The 20,674-nt window shown below is 36.3% G+C and overlaps 1 protein-coding gene across 1 annotated transcript in view; it reads left to right on the forward strand.

The window, feature by feature from the left end:
• Positions 1-20,674, forward strand: part of Skint4l1 (selection and upkeep of intraepithelial T cells 4 like 1) — a 185,474-nt gene that overhangs the window by 62,972 nt on the left and 101,828 nt on the right. Inside the window, exon 9 of the mRNA XM_063261325.1 lies at positions 3,263-3,325. Coding sequence (XP_063117395.1) covers positions 3,263-3,325 — 63 coding nt within the window. The remainder of the gene's footprint in view (positions 1-3,262; positions 3,326-20,674) is intronic.

Here is a 20,674-nt window from a genome sequence, read left to right on the forward strand (position 1 = left end):
GAAATAAGAAGAAAAGAAATTAGATTCAGAGTTCTTTGTTCTTTGCTCTTTCCATTTTTAAATTTTTACTTACGTCTAGTATTAAGGGGCTGAGTTGATACAAGATGGGAGGAAGATGAAAGAAAGAATAACCCACAAAGGAGAAAAGAGCAACTACAAGAACAGTGTTGAAAGTGAGGTTGTAAAAAAGAAAAACCCCAAAACAAGCAAAGATCAAGTACAAAAGGACTCAAAATATGAGGCCAGGCACAATTGGAAATTTGATGTCAAATATCATAGGGAGAATGGTAATGAAGGACAGGTGTGTATTTTCTTTACAAGTCACAAGAAAGCATTTACTATATCTACTATTGATAGGATCTTCTCTGCCTTAATCCAAGAAGGCAGAATTTTTTCCTTATTATATATTCCATTTGAAAAAGGGTGGGAATAGTGTCTGAGCAGTTGGAAGATATATAGGTGGAAATGCAAGGTTATGAAAAACAAAAGATGAATGAAAGAGGAAAAATAGGGTGACTTTACTCTCCCTTTTGTAAAAGGATGGCAGAATTTTTTATGAGTCTGGAGAGATTATTCTTGGTGCTAGAATCACACACAGTATGTGAGTAGCACCAGAAAAGAAAGAGCAAAGATAGCCGAGTCTATATAACAGATCTAGCTATGTGGAACTTCCTACAAGAGGAAAAAGGAAAATAAACTGTTCTGGAGGCATTAGTTTAGAGAAATACTGAAAAGGAATGAGAAAAATCTGATTAAATGATCTGTTGGAAAAGAAAAGATTAAACTTGAAACACGCATTCTGGCAGGATTAGAAGAGAGTCATCTTGGCTTTAAAACATCATCATAAGCTTTCACAGTGATTTTTAACAATATCCCTATTGGAGGTGTGGATCAAAGTTGTGCTGAAATAGCATGGCATTCTATAGAAAGGCTGTATCTAAGGCTTTAAAAGGATGCCATGAAGTACTATGGGGTTGATGTGACTTATAAACAAATAATAAATAACTGGGTTTGTCAAAATAGAATTAGGCTGCAAAGTGTTGGCAAGAGTAGTCAGAGAGACCAGTTTGTATTTACAGTGGTAAGCATGGGAAAGGGATGAGGCCTGGAATGTTGAGCCATGAACCAGAGTAAGGATAATGAAGATACTCAGAGGGCAGTTGCTAGGTGCAAGGTAATACTTTGATATGCAAAGTCAGATTCAATTTGATCATGCTAAATTATTAAGAAAAATATTGCTTTACAACTGTAAGATCTTGGGTGAAATTCAGGAGGCAGGAAAAGTACTACATCATTTACAAAGATTGTAAAAAGCTCAGAGAATCCTTTACTTATTGAAAAAAATAGTATTAGTGTCAGCATTGAAAAATATCACATGATTACCAAATACAAGGCAGGTTTTGAGAAGAACAATGATCTTTGAAAATGTAGAGAAAGAGGAACACTCCTCCATTGTTGGTGGGATTGCAGACTGGTACAACCATTCTGGAAATCAGTCTGGAGGTTCCTCAGTAAATTGGACATTGAACTACCTGAGGACCCAGCTATATCTCTCTTGGGCATACACCCAAAAGATGCCCCAACATATAACAAAGACACATGCTCGACTATGTTCATAGCAGCCTTATTTATAATAGCCGGAAGCTGGAACGAACACAGATGCCCTTCAACAGAAGAATTGATCCATAAAATGTGGTACATCTACACAATGGAATATTACTCAGCTATCAAAAACAATAACTTTATGAAATTCATAGGCAAATGGATGGAACTGGAAAATATCATCCTGAGTGAGGTAACCCAATCATAGAAAAACACACATGCTATGCACTCATTGATAAGTTGCTATTAGCCCAAATGCTTGAATTACCCTAGATGCACAGAACACATGAAACTCAAGAGGGATGACCAAAATGCAAATGATTCACTCCTTCTTTAAAAGGGAACAAGAATACTCTTGGCAGGGAATAAGGAGGCAAAGTTTAGAACAGAGACTGAAGGAACACCCATTCAGAACCTGCCCCACATGTGGCCCATACATGTACAGCCACCAAACTAGATAAGATGGTTGAAGCAAAGAAGTGCAGGCTAACAGAAACCGGGTGTAGATCTCTCCTGAGAGACACAGCCAGAATACAGCAAATACATAGGTGAATGCCAGCAGCAAACCACTGAACTGAGAACGGGACCCCCGTTGAAGGAATCAGAGAAAGGACCGAAAGAGCTTGAAGGGGCATGAGACCCCATATGAACAACAATACCAACCAACCAGAGCTTCCAGGGACTGAGCCACTACCCAAAGACTATACATGGACTGACCCTGGGTTCCAACCCCATAGGTAGCAATGAATAGCCTAGTAAAAAGCACGAGTGGTTGGTGAAGCCCTTGGTTCTGCCAAGACTGAACCCCCACTGAAAGTGATTGTTGTGAGGAGGGCGGTAATGGGGGGAGGGTGGGGAGGGGAATACCTATATAGAAGGGGAGGGAGAGGGATTAGGGGGATGTTGGCCCGGAAACCGGGAAGGGGATTAACAATCTAAATGTAGATAAGAAATACCCAAGTTAATAAAGATGGGAAAAAGAAAAAAAAACGAAAATGTATATATCTTACGGAAAACTGTTTTTTAGACAATTAACGACTCAGGTAGCACTTATGGAGAAGTGGAGGAGGCTCAAAATGTTACTGCCTCTAATATTGTTTCATGTTTATATACTAGGTCATGCTATAACTAGAAATCTAAGATGTCTAAATGTCTAGTATATAGTTTATGGAAACATGCTTATATGCAAAGATATTGTGAACAAGCTCCTACAGTTCTCCATTATTAACACCTGGTGCTTTTTTTGTAGGAAATTTAGTTATATTCAACACAAGAACAATTGCTCTCTAAGAGCAATGGTTGTTCTAGGTATAAATCTGAAAGAAAGTCTACTCTTAGGTGTGTTCATTTGATAAGGCAATTGTTATCATTGGCACAATGAGTTTAGGTCCAAGAAATGTCCCCAAGGCTTTGTCCTTCCATCAGAAAATAAAGTGGGTACATAGATGGAGATTATACAACCAAAACTACAGGTCATTTAACTCTCATCAGATTGGAATGAATACATATGCAGAAATACCTTAATGAAGTAGTGAAATCTAATATGTGCTACTGCTACAGTACTGCTCTAAACTTGGCAGTAAATCAACATCTTACTGTATCACTGAAATACTCAAGGAAATTAAGATAACTAATTCAACTTATGGTCTTTTTCCCACAGATACTATAAAGTTCCTATTGCAAGTGATAAACGTGACTCCTCAGGTATCCAGAATAAATCCAGGTATGGTCAAAAAGATTTCAAAAGTGAAATTAAACTCATGGTTTGGGAAAAAATAGGGTTAAATTCAATGCAGTTATTAGGATTGCTCAGCTAGTTCTTTATGTCTAGTTCTAGGCCAAACAGTTCCACAAAAAAAGCACAGGAGTGTTTAAAAGTACAAGAAAAACATAATAACTTTCAACTGTTGATGGTCAGAGTCCAAAATTAAAATTGCAAGTAAAAATTATTGAAATAAGAAGCTTAATGGAAAAAGGAACTTATGTAACTATAGTATCACAGAAACCTTGGTACTTAGAATGGCCACTTTAACAGTTTTATACCCAGTTCATAGGAAGTTAAAATTATCATAGCAAACAAAAGTGTAGAATGACTTAAATGTGTGGGACAAGAAGTTCAAATGTGAAAGCTATGGCCTTATGTTAATGACATGCCCATAAAATTATGTGGAAGTGATCTTTTACAAGAGTTCAGTACACAGGTTAATATTCCTGTGATGCAAGAAACAGCTCATGAGGAAATTCAAGAAGAAATGTTGGATGCTCCAGGGGAAGATATTAGCATATGTCATCAAAAACAATCCCAGGCTTTGCCAATTTTCCAAACCCAGGACATAACAGGAGCTGCATTGCCAAAATTAAAGGGGGTGCCAAGGATGAAATGCCAAGAGGCCTGCCCTGAAAATGGTTACCTCCCAGCCTGTAGGTGTACATCAATGGCCCTTGAAAAAGGAACTATGATAGGAGCTTGACCATCTGGTACAGGAACAGCTAGAGGCTACATATATAGAATAGCCTGCAAACCCATGGAAATGCCCTGCTTTGTTTGAAAATGAATTAGAAAAAATTACAAATATTGACAGATTTAAGAGCTGAAGATAGAGTAATTGAATGAATATACCCATTACAACCATGGAATTCCTTTACCTTCTTTATTATCTAATTAAGTGATAGTAATTGATTTAAAAGATTACTTTTTTGCTATCCCTGTTGATGAGCATGATAGAGAAACGTTTGTTTATACCAATTCTTAACCTGTAAAAAGATATCAGTGGAATGTTCTTCTACTGGGAATGTTAAATATTCTAACTCTATGTAAATATTTTGTCCAATAAACACTCTAAATGGTTTATAGAAAATTTCCTCTGTCTATTGATTTTTATAACATGGATTATAATTTAATGGATGCTTCTGACACAAATACTTCAGGGAAAATCTTTAAGGAAACAAAAATGACTCCACTATACTGGCTGTGAAAAATTGACATTCCCCAATTCAAATGACTATGCATGGGAGAGTGTATGATATCTGTGAACAGAAAATCTGAAATGTGTATGTGAAAATATGGCATGTATTCATGGTCATGTTTAATCCAGCTCAAATAATAAAATTGTCCTTTTTAGGTCACATGGTGAATACAAAGAATATTAACATATTAACGGGTATAACTCAGAACTACAGATATGATTTTTCACTTTGTGAATTGGAGAGTTGATGTAGATGAGTAAATTGTAATACATGGTTTATATTAACATAAAATCATGGTTGTGTAAAAGAAACCCAACATCAGAGAAAGAAGTGATGTTTATGGGCCCAGGGCACAAATTGCATATTATTATGATAGGTTTCCATGAAATTATCTTAAAGAAATTAATGCTATATGTGAATTATGTAAGACACACAAAAAATCCCCTCAAACTTATGTATATTCTTGCTCACCAGAGCCCACCTACATTCTATAGCTGTCATGGAGTGGACACAGTTTGTCCACCATCTAAGCAGTTGGGAGTGGATGTTTCTGAATGACTTTACCCTGTTTTCCTTCCTATACTCTCTGCTTTTGCTGATAGAGATTTTGATAATGCTGTTTGAAAGCTGAGCTTGTCTTTCTATTAATCAAGCTGAAACCACTTTGAAATTGGTGATTCCCATTCATGTTCATGAGAGAGCTCTAAAGTGTAACTTGTGTATGTCAAGACATATGCTGCAGAAAAATACTGTCCAATATTGCTATGTAATTTTAAACCATCTAGGCTCAAGTCAGTAAACTCTTAACCCTACTCATGTTAACAATACCAAATAATCCCTGTGGTTCACCAAAGTCGACTTACATGAAATCATTGGCTTCTCATTCATGCTCTGTTAAGGGTGCTAATTTTTTTCTCTACAGAAAATTATTTGCAGAGGAATCATTACCAAATTTTAACAATAGGCAATGTAAAGCTGATAAATCTGAAGATAAGACCTCTTTGCAGACCAAACTCAATATTTATATCTCTTTCCATGTGATAAGAAAGGGAGAGGGTCTTCTTGGCAGTGTCAGTTGCATGTCATCTGTAATGAATTATGAGCCATGAAAGGAAGTGTGAGATATTGCAAAGTATGTCATCATTTTAGAAGGAATTTCTGACTGTGGAAACTTTTCCTCACATGGCATCAGGAGCAATGCCTCAGTGAATGTTGACTATTTCAGTAAGCATGGAGATGCACTTCAAATGCATGACTCAATGCCTGTTGCCATATCGTCAAGTAAATCATAACATAGAAACTCAGAATAAACCATGGTATGTAGTCACATGTCAGTAATACGGATGATGAAACATGAAAAGGAGGCTGGTTTCATTTCCACCAAGAATTTTTCCACAAGATTAAAGAAAGAAGGAAAAAATATAAAATGCAGACTAGGAGACTACTATCCAATATGCTAGACCAAGATTTGAATGAAAATGGTTGGTTCAGAGATTAAGACTGTAAACATGCAATTTCTCATATTTGGATATAGGGATCAAGTAGGAACTTCACAAAGGAGTCCTCTTTTGGAATAAATATTTACAACCCAACCCACTGTCAAAGAGTATTCAATGAGAAGGCATAAGAACACATGGTAACCATGATAGAATATTTAGATCAACACTGATTTTCAGTACCATCACTGAAAAGTCATATAAATTATAATATTTAGGGAATAGTGTGTATATGAACTGCAGAAAACTGGGAAGACATGAAAGTAAAAAGTGAGTTTCCCAGAATCTGCATTGTATAAATCTATGGAAACACAAGGGACAATGTGGGTCTCACAGAACTAGAGAAACAGTAATATAACTATCCATTCAACATGACCCAAGGCAATACAAAGACATCAAATAAAGGAATGCCTTATGGGAGACAAGGGGAACCCTTACGTATGTCCAGCCATGAGTCCCATAATTTTTAGGTATTGGAAGACAATAGCAAAAAGGATAGGCATCACCAAGTAATCTTGTTATAGAGTAGGCGGTCAGTGCCCAGGTTACAATGTTGATTATTAGTCATTTGCAGAAATTCAAATATAAAGATAATTTGATTCTGGCTTGGAACATCATTATTTATGCTGATCCCTACAGTGGGATGTGATCTTTGAGAGGTAGAAAAGACTCTGACTGATCTGAAAGATTTACATTGTAATTTAGGTTGAGTTCTTAAAAAGCTAATTCAGTCAAGCTGGGATACATAAACAACAAGAAAGATAAAAGGGTCTGCTAGATTCACCAAAAGATGAATGTGACAGCTGGCATGCTAGGGATATTTTCACAGAAATATCAAATACTATACACTAATGAGCTTATAGGAATCTTTAAAGCCTGACAAAGAGTTCCTAGAATGCCTAGTTGATAATAATTGAAATTATTGAGCTTTTCATGGTAAAGTTCAGGAATTCCCTTCTAGCATATGTGGTGTGTGTTTCTTCAAGGCAGATAAAGATACCACATGAAAAGGATTTGATCCATCATCTTTCAGTTACCAAATAGAGTTGATGATGAATGGGAGCTGTGGTGCAGCTAGCTAAGGTAATGTTAGGACAAGTGCAGTAAGATCAGCAGGCTACAAACACTTTGTCCTTCAGGTCTTTGCAGGAATGAGCAGCACAACATGGAACAGACTGAGGACTGTCAAGATGCAATAGCAGCAGAGTCCCTGCAGTAACTGCACCCAAAATATTGGGGGCAGGTAAACTTACAGAATATAATTGTTTTGTTGATGGACGGATGCATAATCTTTCATGTCCATGCATTTTGTCCATACTGATTTTATATTTAAATAATTGATACATAGTTTGACATCTTTACATGCAGTATACACATTTCTCTAATGTTTCCCTGTTAGAGTTCTTTAGCCCACATATACCAATCAAATCTTCCTGAAATGAGCTTTAGTAAGCCTTCTAAGATCCTGTCCACTCTCTGAAAAAGACATCTCACTCTGTAAGGCAGTCAAAGACCGGGTTTGAGATGGCAGAATTACCTGGAGCACTCTTCAAAGTTACATGGCAATGGTAAATGAGGGCAAAAGCTGATGACTTCTTGCAATTTAACTCTCTTGCTATTCAGTTGCCAACTGCTTCTTGCTTCTAGCAATTACCTTCTACTTCTACTTATAGCAGGAGGGAAAAAGAAATTTAGTTACACTTCTTTTCTCTTTCATTGTGGGAGTATCACTGGCCAGGCTAGATTCTTAGTTAGATTTCATTAAGAATCCAAAAACTATTAGAAGAGCAAAAGCACGACATAAAGAAGGAATGAAGGAAGGGAAGAAAAGAAGGATCTTTGAAGGAAAGAAGGAAATGAAGTAAGGAAAGAAGAAAGAAAGACAGAAAGAGAAAGATAGAAATAATGACAAACTCATGTAGATTTATGAATATGTATGAAGTAGATATGGCTACATCATAAATTTAATAGTTTGCTCCTCATTTTTATATTTGATTATGATAATTGGTCATATAACTTAACATTATTTTTCTATTCCATGTGTTCAAATTAAGTTTAAGGCAATAGTTAATGCCAAATGAAATACAGTTTAAAGTGCTACATTAGAATTGCTTACATATCTTTACATTGAGACTATTGCCTTACTCAATCTTTATTACCTATTTTTTCAGCCCCAAAAATCTATTATTAGTCTCAAGCAATAATTTTTACATAGTAAGTTAGCATGATTCTTTCAGTAGTCAAATAATCTGCCTTGTGTCTTATTATTTTAAAGTCTTGCTTTGATAAACTTGTCCAAAATTCATTTTCTATATGTTTGTCTACATTTAACTGTCCATTATTCATTTAGAACTTTTAGTAACAAGATAGTGGCCTCATTTTTAATCTACGTGGAATGTTATCTTTGATGGCAATTTGTTCAAAGTACTCTTTCTTTAAATAATACAATAAGCATGAGACCCATGAAGATTGACAGCTCTATTTGAAGCATTCATTATATAGGAGGGTCAAGATTACTTGTTGCAAAGAAGGAATTCTACAAAAATATTACCGGAATTAAGAAGTTAAATTTAGGTGCCTGGAACGTTTCTGATTCCGGTCCACAGTTCCCTACTCCCAAATCCTGAGGGAGAAAGAGCTGAACACCCAGTACTACCGGCAATCCTGAGACTGCAGGATAGACTGCGACTTCTGCCCACCTTTGCCCACATCCCTGGCCCAAGAGAAAACTGCATAGTGCCTCTGGACATGGTAATATGGGAGCAGTCAGCTGCAGGAGCCCCAGGGTACAGGGCTGCTCTTGGATATGAACTGAACCGATCAAATAGCTCCCTGCACCCAAATCCCATGGGTGGCAGGGGGAAGCTAGACTCTCAGAAGTGCAGACACTCCTGAGAATTCAGAGGAGACTCTCTGACCAAATTCCTGACTCAAGAAGAAAACTCCTAGTGCCAACAGTGCCCCCTGCACACAGGGACCAAGGAGCCTTAGGGCAGGACCCTCCCAGTTACAGGGACCTGAAAGCCAGGTGGCAGGAGTGACTATGGGTGTGCCGACAAACAGGCCTACATGAGGGTCAAGCTACCTTTAGAAACAGCAAGACAAGCTAACACCAGAGACAACCTGATGGCGAGAGGCAAGCACAGGAAAACAAGCAACAGAAACCAAGACTGCTTGACATCTTCAGAGCCCAGTTCTCCCACCAAAGCAAACAATGGTTATCCAAACAAACTAGAAGCAAGATATAGATTTAAAATCACATTTTATCATGATGATGGAGGACTTTAAAAGGTCATAAATAACTCCCATAAGGAAAAACAGGACAACACAAGTAAACATGTAGAAGCCCTTAAGGAAGAAACAGAAAAAGCCCTTAAAGAATTACAGGAAAACACAATCAACAAGGAGAAGGAAATGAACAAAACCATCCAGGAGTTAAAAATGGAGATAGAAACAATAAAGAAAGCACAAAGGGAGACAATCCTGGAGATAGAAAACCCAGGGAAGAGATCAGGAGTCATAGATGCCAGCATCACCAACAGAATCAAGAAGTAGAAGAGAGAATCTCAGGAGCAGAAGATACCATAGAAAATATCAACACAATTGTCAAAGATAATGTAAAACAGAAAAAGTTCCTAGCCCAAAATATATAGGAAATCCAGGACACATGAGAAGATGAAACCTAAGGACAATAAGTATAGAAGGGAGAGAATTTAAAGGGCCAGTAAATATATTCAACAAAATTATAGAAGAAAACTTCCCAAACCTAAAGGAAGAGATGCCCATAGACATAAAATAAGCATAGAGAACTCAAAAAAGATTGGACTAGAAAAGAAATTCCTCCTGTCACATAATAGTCAAAACACCAAATGCACAAAGCAGAGTATGAAAGGCAGTAAGGGAAAAAGGTCAAGTAACATAAAAAGGCACACCTATCAGAATTACACCAGACATCTCACCACAAAATATGAAAGCCAGAAGATCCTGGAAAGATGCCAAACAGACCCTAAGAGAACACAAATGCCATCCCAGGCTACAATATCAAGCAAAACTATCAATTAACATTGAGGGAGAAACCAAGATATGCTATGACAAAACCAAATATTCACAATATCTTCCTAAAAATACAGTATTACAAAGGATAATAGATGGAAAAGCCCAACACAAGGAGAGAATCTAAACCCTAGAAAAAGCAAGAAAGTAATCTCCTTACAAAAAAAAAAAACAAAAAACAAAAGAAGGGAAGCACATAAACATAACACCACCTCTAAATACAAAAATATCAGGAAACAGCAATCACTATTCCTTAATATCTCTCAACATCAATGAACTCAATACCCCCAAAAAAGATATAGATTAGCAGACTGGATATGTAAAGAGAACCCAGCATTTTGCTGAATACAGGAAACCCACCTCATAGATAAAGACAGACATTATCTCAGAGTAAAAGGCTGCAAACCACTTTCCAACCAAATGGTCTGAATAATAGCCATTCTAATATGGAATAAAATTGACATTCTACCAAAAAAGAAAAGGATGGACACTTCATATTCATCAAAGGAAAAATCCACCAAGATGAACTCTCAATCCTAAATATCTATGTTCCAAATACGAGGGCACCTACATTCATAAAAGAAACATTACTAATGCTCAAAGCACGCATTGAACCTCACACAATAATAGTAGGAGATTTCAACACCCCAATCGCAGCAATGGACAGATCATTGAAACAGAAATTAAACAGAGACATAGAGAAAATAACAGAAGTTATCATATAAATGGACTAAAAGGATATTTATAGAACATTCCATCCTAAAACAAAAGGCTATACCTTCCTCTCACCACCTCGTTGTGCCTTCTCCAAATTTGACCTTATAATCAGTCATAAAACATGCCTCAACAGATACAGAAAGATAGAAATAATCCCATACATCCCATAAAACGACTACAGACTAAGCCTGGTGTTCAATAAAAACAGTAACAAAAGAATGCCCACATATATATTGAAGATGAGCAATGCTCTACACAATGATAACTAGGTCAAGGAAGAAAGAAAGAAATTAAAGACTTCTTAGAATTTAATGGAAATGAAGATACAACATACCCAAACCTATGGGAAACAATGAAAGCGGTGCTGAATGGAAAACTCATAGCTCTGAGTGCCTGCAGCAAGAAACAGGAGAGAGAATACATCAGCAGGTTGACAGGATACCTAAAAGCTCTAGAAGAAAAAGAAGCAAATACACCCAAGGGGTGTAGAAAGTAGGAAATAATCAAACTCAGGTCTGAAACAAACCAAGTAGAAACAAAAATGAATATACAAAGAATCAACAGAAAAGAAAAGCTGGTTCTTTGAGAAGATCAAAACAATAGATAAACCCTTAGCCAGACTAACCAGAGGGCACTGAGAGTGGATCCAAATTAACAAAATCAGAAATTAAAAGGGAGACATAACAAAAGAATCAGAGGAGATTCAAAAAATTATCGGATACTATTACAAAAGCCTATATTCAACAAAACTTGAAAATCTGGAGGAAATGGACAATTTTCTAGAAAATACCAGGTACCAAAGTTAAATCAGGAACAGATAAACCATTTAAAAAACCCCATAAGTTCTAAAGAAATAAAAGCAATCATTCAAAGTCCCCCAACCACAAAGAGCTCAGGACCAGATGGGTTTAGTGCAGAATTCTATCAGACCTTCACAGAAGACCTCATACCAATACCGTCCAAAGTATTCCACAAAAAAGAAGCAGACAGATAACTGCCAAATTCCTTCTATGAAGCCACAATTACTTTTATACCTACACCACACAAAGACCCAACAAAGAACGAAAACTTCAGAAAAAATTCCCTTATGAATATCGATTCAAAAAAAATTCAATAAAATTCTTGCAAACCAATTCAGGAACACTTCAAGATAATCATTTCCATCATGATCAAGTAGGCTTATTCCCAGGTATTTAGGGATGGTTCAATATATGGAAACCCATCAAAGTAATCCACTGCATAAACAAACTCAAAGATAAAAACCACATGATCATTTCATTAGATGCTGAGAAAGCATTTGACCAAATTCAACACCACTTCATGACAAAAATCATGGAAAGAACAGGAATTCAAGGTAAATACCTAAATGCAGTAAAAGCCATATACAGCAAACCATTAGTTAACATTAAAATAAATGTAGAGAAACTTGAAGCAATCCCACTAAAATCAAGGACTAGACAGGGCTGTCTCTCATTATACAATCTATTTCTCGAAGGCCTAGTCAGAGCAATCAGAGAGGAAAGAAGGTCAAAGGGCTAAAAATTGTAAAGGAATAAGTCAAAATATCACTATTTGCAGATGATATGATAGTATAATTAAACGACATGAAAAGCTCCAGCAGAGAACTACTAAGCCTGATAAACAACTTCAGCAAAGTGGCTGAAATATATATATATATATATATATATATATATATATATATATATATAACTCAAATATATATATAACTCAAATATATTAGTAGCTTTCCTCTACTCAAAGAATAAACAAGTCGAGAAAGAAGTTAGGGAAATGACACCCTTCATAATAGTAAAAAACATTAATATAAAATACCTCGGTATAACTTTAACTAAGCAAGTGAAAGATCTGTACAATAAGAGCTTCAAGTCTCTGAAGAAAGAAATTAAAGAAGGTCTCAGAAGATGGAATGATATCCCATGCTCATGGATTGGCAGGACTAATATAGTAAAAAGGGCCATTTACCAAAAGTTATCTATAGATTCAATGCAATACCTAACAAAATTTTAATTCAATTCTTCATTGAGTTAGAAAGAAAAATTTGCAAATTCATTTGGCATAATGACAAACCCAGGATAGCTAAAACTATTTCAACAAAAAAAGAACTTCTGGTGAATCACTATTCCTGACCTCAAGCAGTATTACAGAGCAATAGTGATAAAATTTGTATGGTATTGATACAGAGACAGGCAGATAGATCAGTGGAATAGAATTGAAGACCCAGAAATGAACCCACATACCTATGGTCACTGGATTTTTGACAAAGGAGCCGAAACAATCCAATGGAAAAAAAAAGATAGCCTTTTCAACAAATTGTGCTGGTTCAACTGGAGGTCAGCATGTAGAAGAATGCAAATCTATCCGTTCTTATCACCCTGTACAATGCTTAACTCCATATCAAGCCAGATACAATCAAACTATTAGAAGAAAATGTTGGGGAGTGTCTCTAACACAAGGGCACTAGGGAAAATTTCCTGAACAGAACACCAATGGCTTATGCTCTAAGATCAAGAATCAACAAATGGGACCTCAGAAAACTGCAAACATTCTGTAAGGCAAAGGGCACTGTCATTAGGACAAAATGGCAACCGAAAGATTGGGAAAAGATCTTTACGAATCCTACATCCAAAAGTTGGCTAATATCCAAAATATACAAAGAACACATGAAGTTGGACTCCCGAGAGCCAAATAACCCTACTAAACAATGGGGTCCAAAGCTAAACAAAGTATTTACAGCTGATGAATTTCAAATGGCTGGGAAGCACCTAAAGGAATGTTCAACATCCTTAGTCATCAGGGAAATGCAAATCAAAACAACCCTGAGATTCTACCTCACACCAGTCAGAATTGCTAAGATAAAAACTCAGGTGATAGCAGATTCTGGCGAGGATGTGGAGAAAGAAGAACACTCTTCCATTGTTAATGAGTTTGCAAACTGGTAGAACAACTCTGGATATCATTCTGGAGGTTCCTCAGAAAATTGGACATAGTACTACCTGAAGACAGCTATACCTCTCCTGGGCATATACCAAAAAGAAGCTCCAATGTACAACAGAGACACATGCTCCACTATGTTCATATTAGCCTTATATCTAATAGCCAGAAGCTGGGAAGAACCCAGATGTCTTTCAACAGATAAATAGATACAGAAATTTTGGTTCATGGACACAATGAATTACTACTCAGCTATCATAAACAATGACTTCATGAAATTCATAGGGAAATGGTTTGAACTAGAAAATATCATCCTGAGTGAGGTAACCCAATCACAGAAAAACACATGTGGTATGTACTCACTGATTTGTGGATATTATCCCAAAAGCTCAAATTACCCAAGATACAATCCACAGATCACATGATGCTCAATAAGAAGAACGAACAAAGTGTGGATGCTTCCTTCCTTCCCTCCTTCTTAAAAGGGGGAATATATATATATTAGATAAGATTGATGAAGCTAAAAAGTGCATGCTGAAAGGAGCTAGATATAGCTGTCTCCTGAGATGCTTTGCCAGAGAATGACTAATACAGAGGCAAATGCTATCAGCAAACTATTGAACTGAGAATGGTATCCTGGTTGTAGCAATTAGAGAAAAGATTGAAAGAGCTGAAGGGGCTTGCAACCCCATAAGAACAACAATGCCAACCAACCAGAGCTCCTAGGGACTAATCCACTACCCACAGTCTATTTATGGATTTACCCATGGCTCCAGTTGCATATGTAGCAAAGGATGGACTTGCTGGGCACCAATGGAAGGAGAAGATTTTGGTCCTGCCAGGCTGGATCCTGCCCCCATGTTAGGGGAATGTCAGGGGGTGGGCAGGAAGGGGGGTGGTTAGGGAGCGGAACTTCCTTATAGAAGAAGAGGAGGAGGATGGGATAGGAGTCTTGTGTCTGGGAAAATTAGAAATGGAATAACATTTAAAATGTAAATTTAAAAAATCCAATAAAAAAAGATAAAAAGCAACTCAAAGATGGCAGTCTTCAGCCCAAATATGTCCTCTCAAAATAGAATTACTTATCACTATGAATGTGCTTGGGCAATAAAATGTTGACAAAAATTCTAAAAAAAAATTAAAAATAAACATTAGTCATGTCAAAAAAGAAAATAGATATAAACCATCTCCATGACAGAAATTGTCATGACATTTCAAAGAATTGATGTAAGAGCCAAATGAAGTTTTGGAGCATTGTTTAGTTTTTCACTTTAAGAAGAGAAATTACTGTCCCAAGACTGATGTAAGAATCATAACACTTATTAAGCAATGGAAATTTAAAATGACCAGAAAGCACATGTGACTTGGAAATTTCATGATTCTCATTCCCATTTTTGTCTGTAAAATCAATGAAGAACATCTGTTTAAAAAAAATCTTTCAGGAACTTGTGTGTAATGAGAAGATAATGTAGTGAGAATTTTGGGATTTTATTTTCTTTAACAAACATAGAAATATGCTAAGCACATAAGTTTGGTTTTATTTCCGATGTGGGAATATTGGGATGATTCACATTGTCCACTGCAGAAGACTACAATATGCTTCATGTTTTAGCAGGAGAGTGATTTTTTCATCTGCAAACAGGTTGTACAATTATCTGGCAGTTATGGGTACTTTACAGAAGGCGTACATATTCTGAGGTGCTGAGTCCTGGTTTTGGTTGTCTGTTATTGGTTGTTCAGGGTTCAGTTGCAGTTTGCTAGTATTCATGCTTAAAGAAGAAATAAGAAGAAAAGAAATTAGACTTCTTTGTTCTTTGCTCTTTCCATTTTTAAATTTTTACTTATCTAGAATTAGGGGGCTGAAAGCATGGAAAATGGTTAGAAGATGAAAGAAAGAATAACCCACAAAGGAGAAAAGAGCATCTACAGGAAGAGTGTTGAAATTGAGTGAGATTGTAAAAATGAAAAACCCAGAAACAAGCAAAGATCAAATAAAAACAAAATATGAAGCTAGGCAAAATAGGAAATTTGATGTCAAATACCATAGGCAAAGTGGTAATGAAGGACAGGATTGTATTTTCTTTACAAGACACAAGAAAGCATTTACTATGTCTACTATTGATAATGTCTTCTCTGCGTAAATCCCAGAAGGCAGAATTTTTTGTTTTCTTTTTTCCTTCTTGTATATTCCATATCAAAAAGGGTGCGAATAATATCTGAGCAGTTGGAAAATACACAGGTGGAAATACAGGGTTATGAAAACTAAAAGATGGGTGAAAAGGGAGTAATAGAGTGATGCTACTCTTTCTTTGTTATCTCCTTTCCATTTTCCTGTCCATAAACCCTGTATCCCATCACCCAGCCCCCTTCTTCTATGAGGGTGGACCCTCTCCAACCACCCACCCCCGTCCTGCCTCCCCACTATGACATTCCACTATACTGGGGAATCGAGCTTTGGCAGGACTAAGGGCTTCTCCTCCCATTGGTGCCCAACAAGGCCATCCTCTGCTACATATGTAGCTGGAGCCATGGGTACATTCATGTGTATTCTTTGGATTGTGGTGTAGTTTCTGGAATCTGTGGTTGGTTGGAATTGTAGTTCTTATGGGGTTGAAAACCACTTCAGCCACTTGAATCCTTTCTCTAACTTCTACTTTGTAGACCCTATTCTCAGTTCAATGGTTGGCTGTTATCTTTAACCTATGTATCTGTCACACTCTGGCAGAGCCTCTTATGAGACAGCTATATCAGGCTCCTGTCAGCATGCACTTCTTATCATCAACAATATTGTCTTGGTTTGGTTGCAGTATGTATATGGGCAGGACCCCCAGATGGGGCAGTCTCTGAATGGCATTACATTCAGTCTCTGCTCTGTATTTCCACCTGTGAATATTTTTGCCCCCCCCCTTCTATTAAAGACTAATGCATCAGCACTTTTGTCATCCTCCTTCTCAAGCTGCATGTGGTCTATAAATTGTATCTTGGGTAATCCAAGCTTTTGGGCTAATATCCCCTTATTGATGAGTGCATACCTTCTGTGTGGTTTTGTGTGTGTGGGGAGAGACAGAGACAGAGAGAGACAGAGAGAGAAAGATTGGGTTACCTTATTCAGGATGATATTTTCTAGTTCTATTGATTTGCCTATGAATTTCGTGAAGTCCTTGTTTTTAATAACTAAGTAGTACTTCATTATTTTTAAATGTACAACACTTTCTGTACCCATTTCTCTGTTGAGGGACATCTGAGTTCATTCCAGCTTCTGGCTATTATAAATAAGGTTACTATGTACATAGTGGAGCATGTGTCTTTGTTGTATGTTGCAGAATCTTTTGGGTATATGCCCAAGAGTGGTATAGCTGTGTCTTCAGGTAGTACTATGTACAGTGTTCTGAGGAAAATCAAGACAGATTTCCAGTGTAGTTTAGTTGTATCAGCTTGCAATCTCACCAACAATGAAGAAATGTTCCTCTTTCTCCAAATCCTCACCAGCATCTACTGTCACCTGATTTTTATCTTAGTTATTCTGACTGGTGTGAGGTGGAATCTCAGGGTGGTTTTGATCTGCATTCTCCTGATGACTAAGGATGTTGAACATTTCTTTAGGTAATCTCTATTATTCAATATTCCTGAGTTGAGAATTCTTTCTTTAGATCTGTACTTCTTTTTAAAATAGGTTTATTTGGTTCTCTAGAATCTAACTTCTTGAGTTTTTTCTATGTATTGGACTTTAGCCCTCCATCAGATGTAGGATTAGTAAAGGTCTTTTCCAAATCTGTTGGTTGCCATTTTGTCCTAATGACAGTATCCTTTGGCTTACAGAAGCTTTGCAATTTTATAAGGTACTATTTGTCAATTCTTGGTCTTAGAGCATAAGCCTTTGGTGTTCTGTTCAGGAAAATTTCTCATTGCCCATGTTTTGAGGCTCTTCCCCACTTTCTCTTCTATTAGGTTGACTGTAAATTATTTTATATGGTGGACCTTAATCTACTGCGACTTGAACTTTGTACACTGTAATAAGAATGGACTGATTTACATTTTTCCACATGCTGACCTCCAGTAGAACACACAACATATGGTGAAAATGTGACCTTTTTTCTACTGGATGGTTTTAGCAACTTTGTAAAAGAAAAGGTGACCATAGGTCTGTAGGTTAATTTCTAGATCTTAACTTCTATACCACTGATCTATATGAATTTCTTTGTACCAATAACATACAGTTTTTATCACTATTACTCTGTAATATACCTTGAGGTCAGAGATGACGATTCCCCCAGAAGTCCTTTTATTGTTGAGGATAGTTTTTGCTATGTCAGTTTTTTATTATTACAAATGAATTTGCAAATTGCAAATTATCTTTCTAACTCTATGAAAAAAATGAGTTTGAATTTTGATAGGGATTGCATTGAATTTGAGATTGCTTTTGAAAATGACCATTTTTATAATTTAATCCTGCCTATCCATGAGCATGGGAGGTCTTTCCATTTTCTGAGATCTTTCTCAGTTTATTTCTTCAGAGACATGAAGTTCTTGTCATACAGGTATTTCACTTACTTGCTTAGATTCACACCGAGGTATTTTATGTCTTTGGGACTATTGTGCAGGGAATCATTTCCCTAATTTCTTTCTCAGCCTATTTATCCCTTGAATAGAGGAAGGCTACTCATTCATTTGAATTAACTTTATATCCAGCTACTTTGCTGAAGTTGTTCATTAGCAGTAGGAGTTCTATGCTGGAAGTTTTGAGGTCATTTAAGAATACTATCATATCATCTGCAAACAGAGATATCTTGACTTTTTTCCAATTTATATCACCCTGACATCCCCTGACAGGACTTCAAATACTATGGTGAATAGGTAGGGAGAGAGCAGGCAATCTTGTGTAGTCCCTGGTTTTAGTGGTATTGTTTCAAGATTCTCTCAATGTAGTTTGATGTTGGCAACTGTTTTCCTGTATATTGCTTTTAATATATTTAGGCATGGGCCTTGAATTCCTGATCTTTCTTAGACTTTTAACCTGAAGGATTGTTTAATTTTGTCAAATGCTTCCTCCACATCAAATTAGATGATAATGTGTTTTTTCTTTCAGTTTGTTTACATAATGAATTATGTTGATGGATTTCCATATATTGAACCTTCCCAGCATCACTTGGATGAAGCCTACTTGATCATGATGGATGAACATTTTGATATATTCTTTGATTCAGTTTGAAGAATTTTATTGAATACTTTGTATCAATATTCACAAGGGAAATTGTTCTGAAGTTCTCTTACTTGTTGGGTCTTTGTTTAGTTACAAGCATAATCGTGGCTTCATAGAAGGAATTGTGTAATGCTCCATCTGTTTCTATATTTTGGAATACTTTGGACAGTATTGGTAATGCATCTTCTATGAAGGTCTGATAGAATTCTGCACTAAAGCAATCTGCTCTTGTGTTTTTTGTTTGGGAGAATTTTAATGATGGCCTCTATTTCTTAAGGAGTTATGAGGTTGTTTCGATGGATTATTTGATCTTGACTTTACTTTGTTTAAATCTGTCTAGATTTAGCCATGTTAAATCTGGTATCTGTCTAGAAAATTGTCCATTTCATCCAGACTTTATAGTTTTATTGAGTATAAGCTTTTGTAGTATGATCTGATCATTCTTTTCAATTTCCTCAGTTTCTGTTGTTATGTGTCCCTTTTAATTTCTGATTTTGTTTATTTGGATACTGTTTTGTGCTCCTGCTTAGTCTGACTAAAAGTTTATTTATCTTGTTGATTTTCTCAAAAATCCAGCTCCTGATTTTGTTCATTCTTTGTATGGTTCTATTTGTTTCTACTTGGCTGATTTCAGCCCTGAATTTGATTATTTATTGCTGTCTACTCTTCTTGAGTTTATTTGCTTCTTTTTGTTCTAGAGCTTTCAGGTGTGCTGCCAACTTGCTCATGTATACTATCTTCCATTTCTTTTTGGGACCACTCAGAGCTATGAGTTTTCCTCTTAGTCTGGCTTTCCTTGTATCCCATAACTTTGGGTATGCTGGCCTTCATTTCATTGCATTCTAAAATGTCTTTAAGTTCTTTATATCTGTCTTTACCTAGTTATCATTGAACAGAGAGCATTATTTAACTGCCATGTCTATCAGGGCTATTTTTGGTTTTTATTGTAATTGAAGACCAGTCTTGGTCCATGTTGATCTGATAGGATTTATGGACTATTTCAATGTTCTTCTATCTGTTGAGGCCTATTTTGTGACCAATTATATGATCAATTTTGAAAATGATACTATGAGGTGCTGAAAAGAAAGTATATTCTTTTGTTTTGGTATTAAATGTTCTAAAGATATTTGTGAAATTCATTTGGTTCATAACTTCTTTTAGTTCTCTGTCTCTCTGTTTAGTTTCTGTTTCCATGGTCAGACAATTGATGAAAGTAGGGGCTTGAAGTCTTTCACTATTATTATGTGAGATGCGTTGTATGCTTTGCACATTAATAAGGTTTCTTTTATTAGTGTAAATACACCTGCAATTGGAGCATAAATATTCATGATTAAAGGCTCATATTGGTGAATTTTTTCTTTGTTGCAATTGATGTATCCTGCATTATCTTTTTTGATGACTTTTGGTTGAAAGTTGCTTTTATTCAATATTACTATAGTTATTCCAGCTTGTATCTTGGGACCATTTCCTTGAAAAATTGTTTTCCCTGCCTTTTACTCTGAGGTAGTGTATGTCTTTGACACTGAGGTGTGTTTTATGTATGCAGCAAAATGCTGGGTCCTCTTTCCATATCCAGTCTATTAGTCTATGCCTGTTAATTTGGAAATTGAGTCCATTGATGTTGGGAGATATTAGGGATCAATGCTTCTTTTTCCCTGTTATTTTTGTTGTTAGATGTGGAATTATA

The sequence above is a fragment of the Rattus norvegicus genome, chromosome 5 (genome assembly GCF_036323735.1).
Source record: "Rattus norvegicus strain BN/NHsdMcwi chromosome 5, GRCr8, whole genome shotgun sequence".
NCBI lineage: Eukaryota > Metazoa > Chordata > Mammalia > Rodentia > Muridae > Rattus > Rattus norvegicus.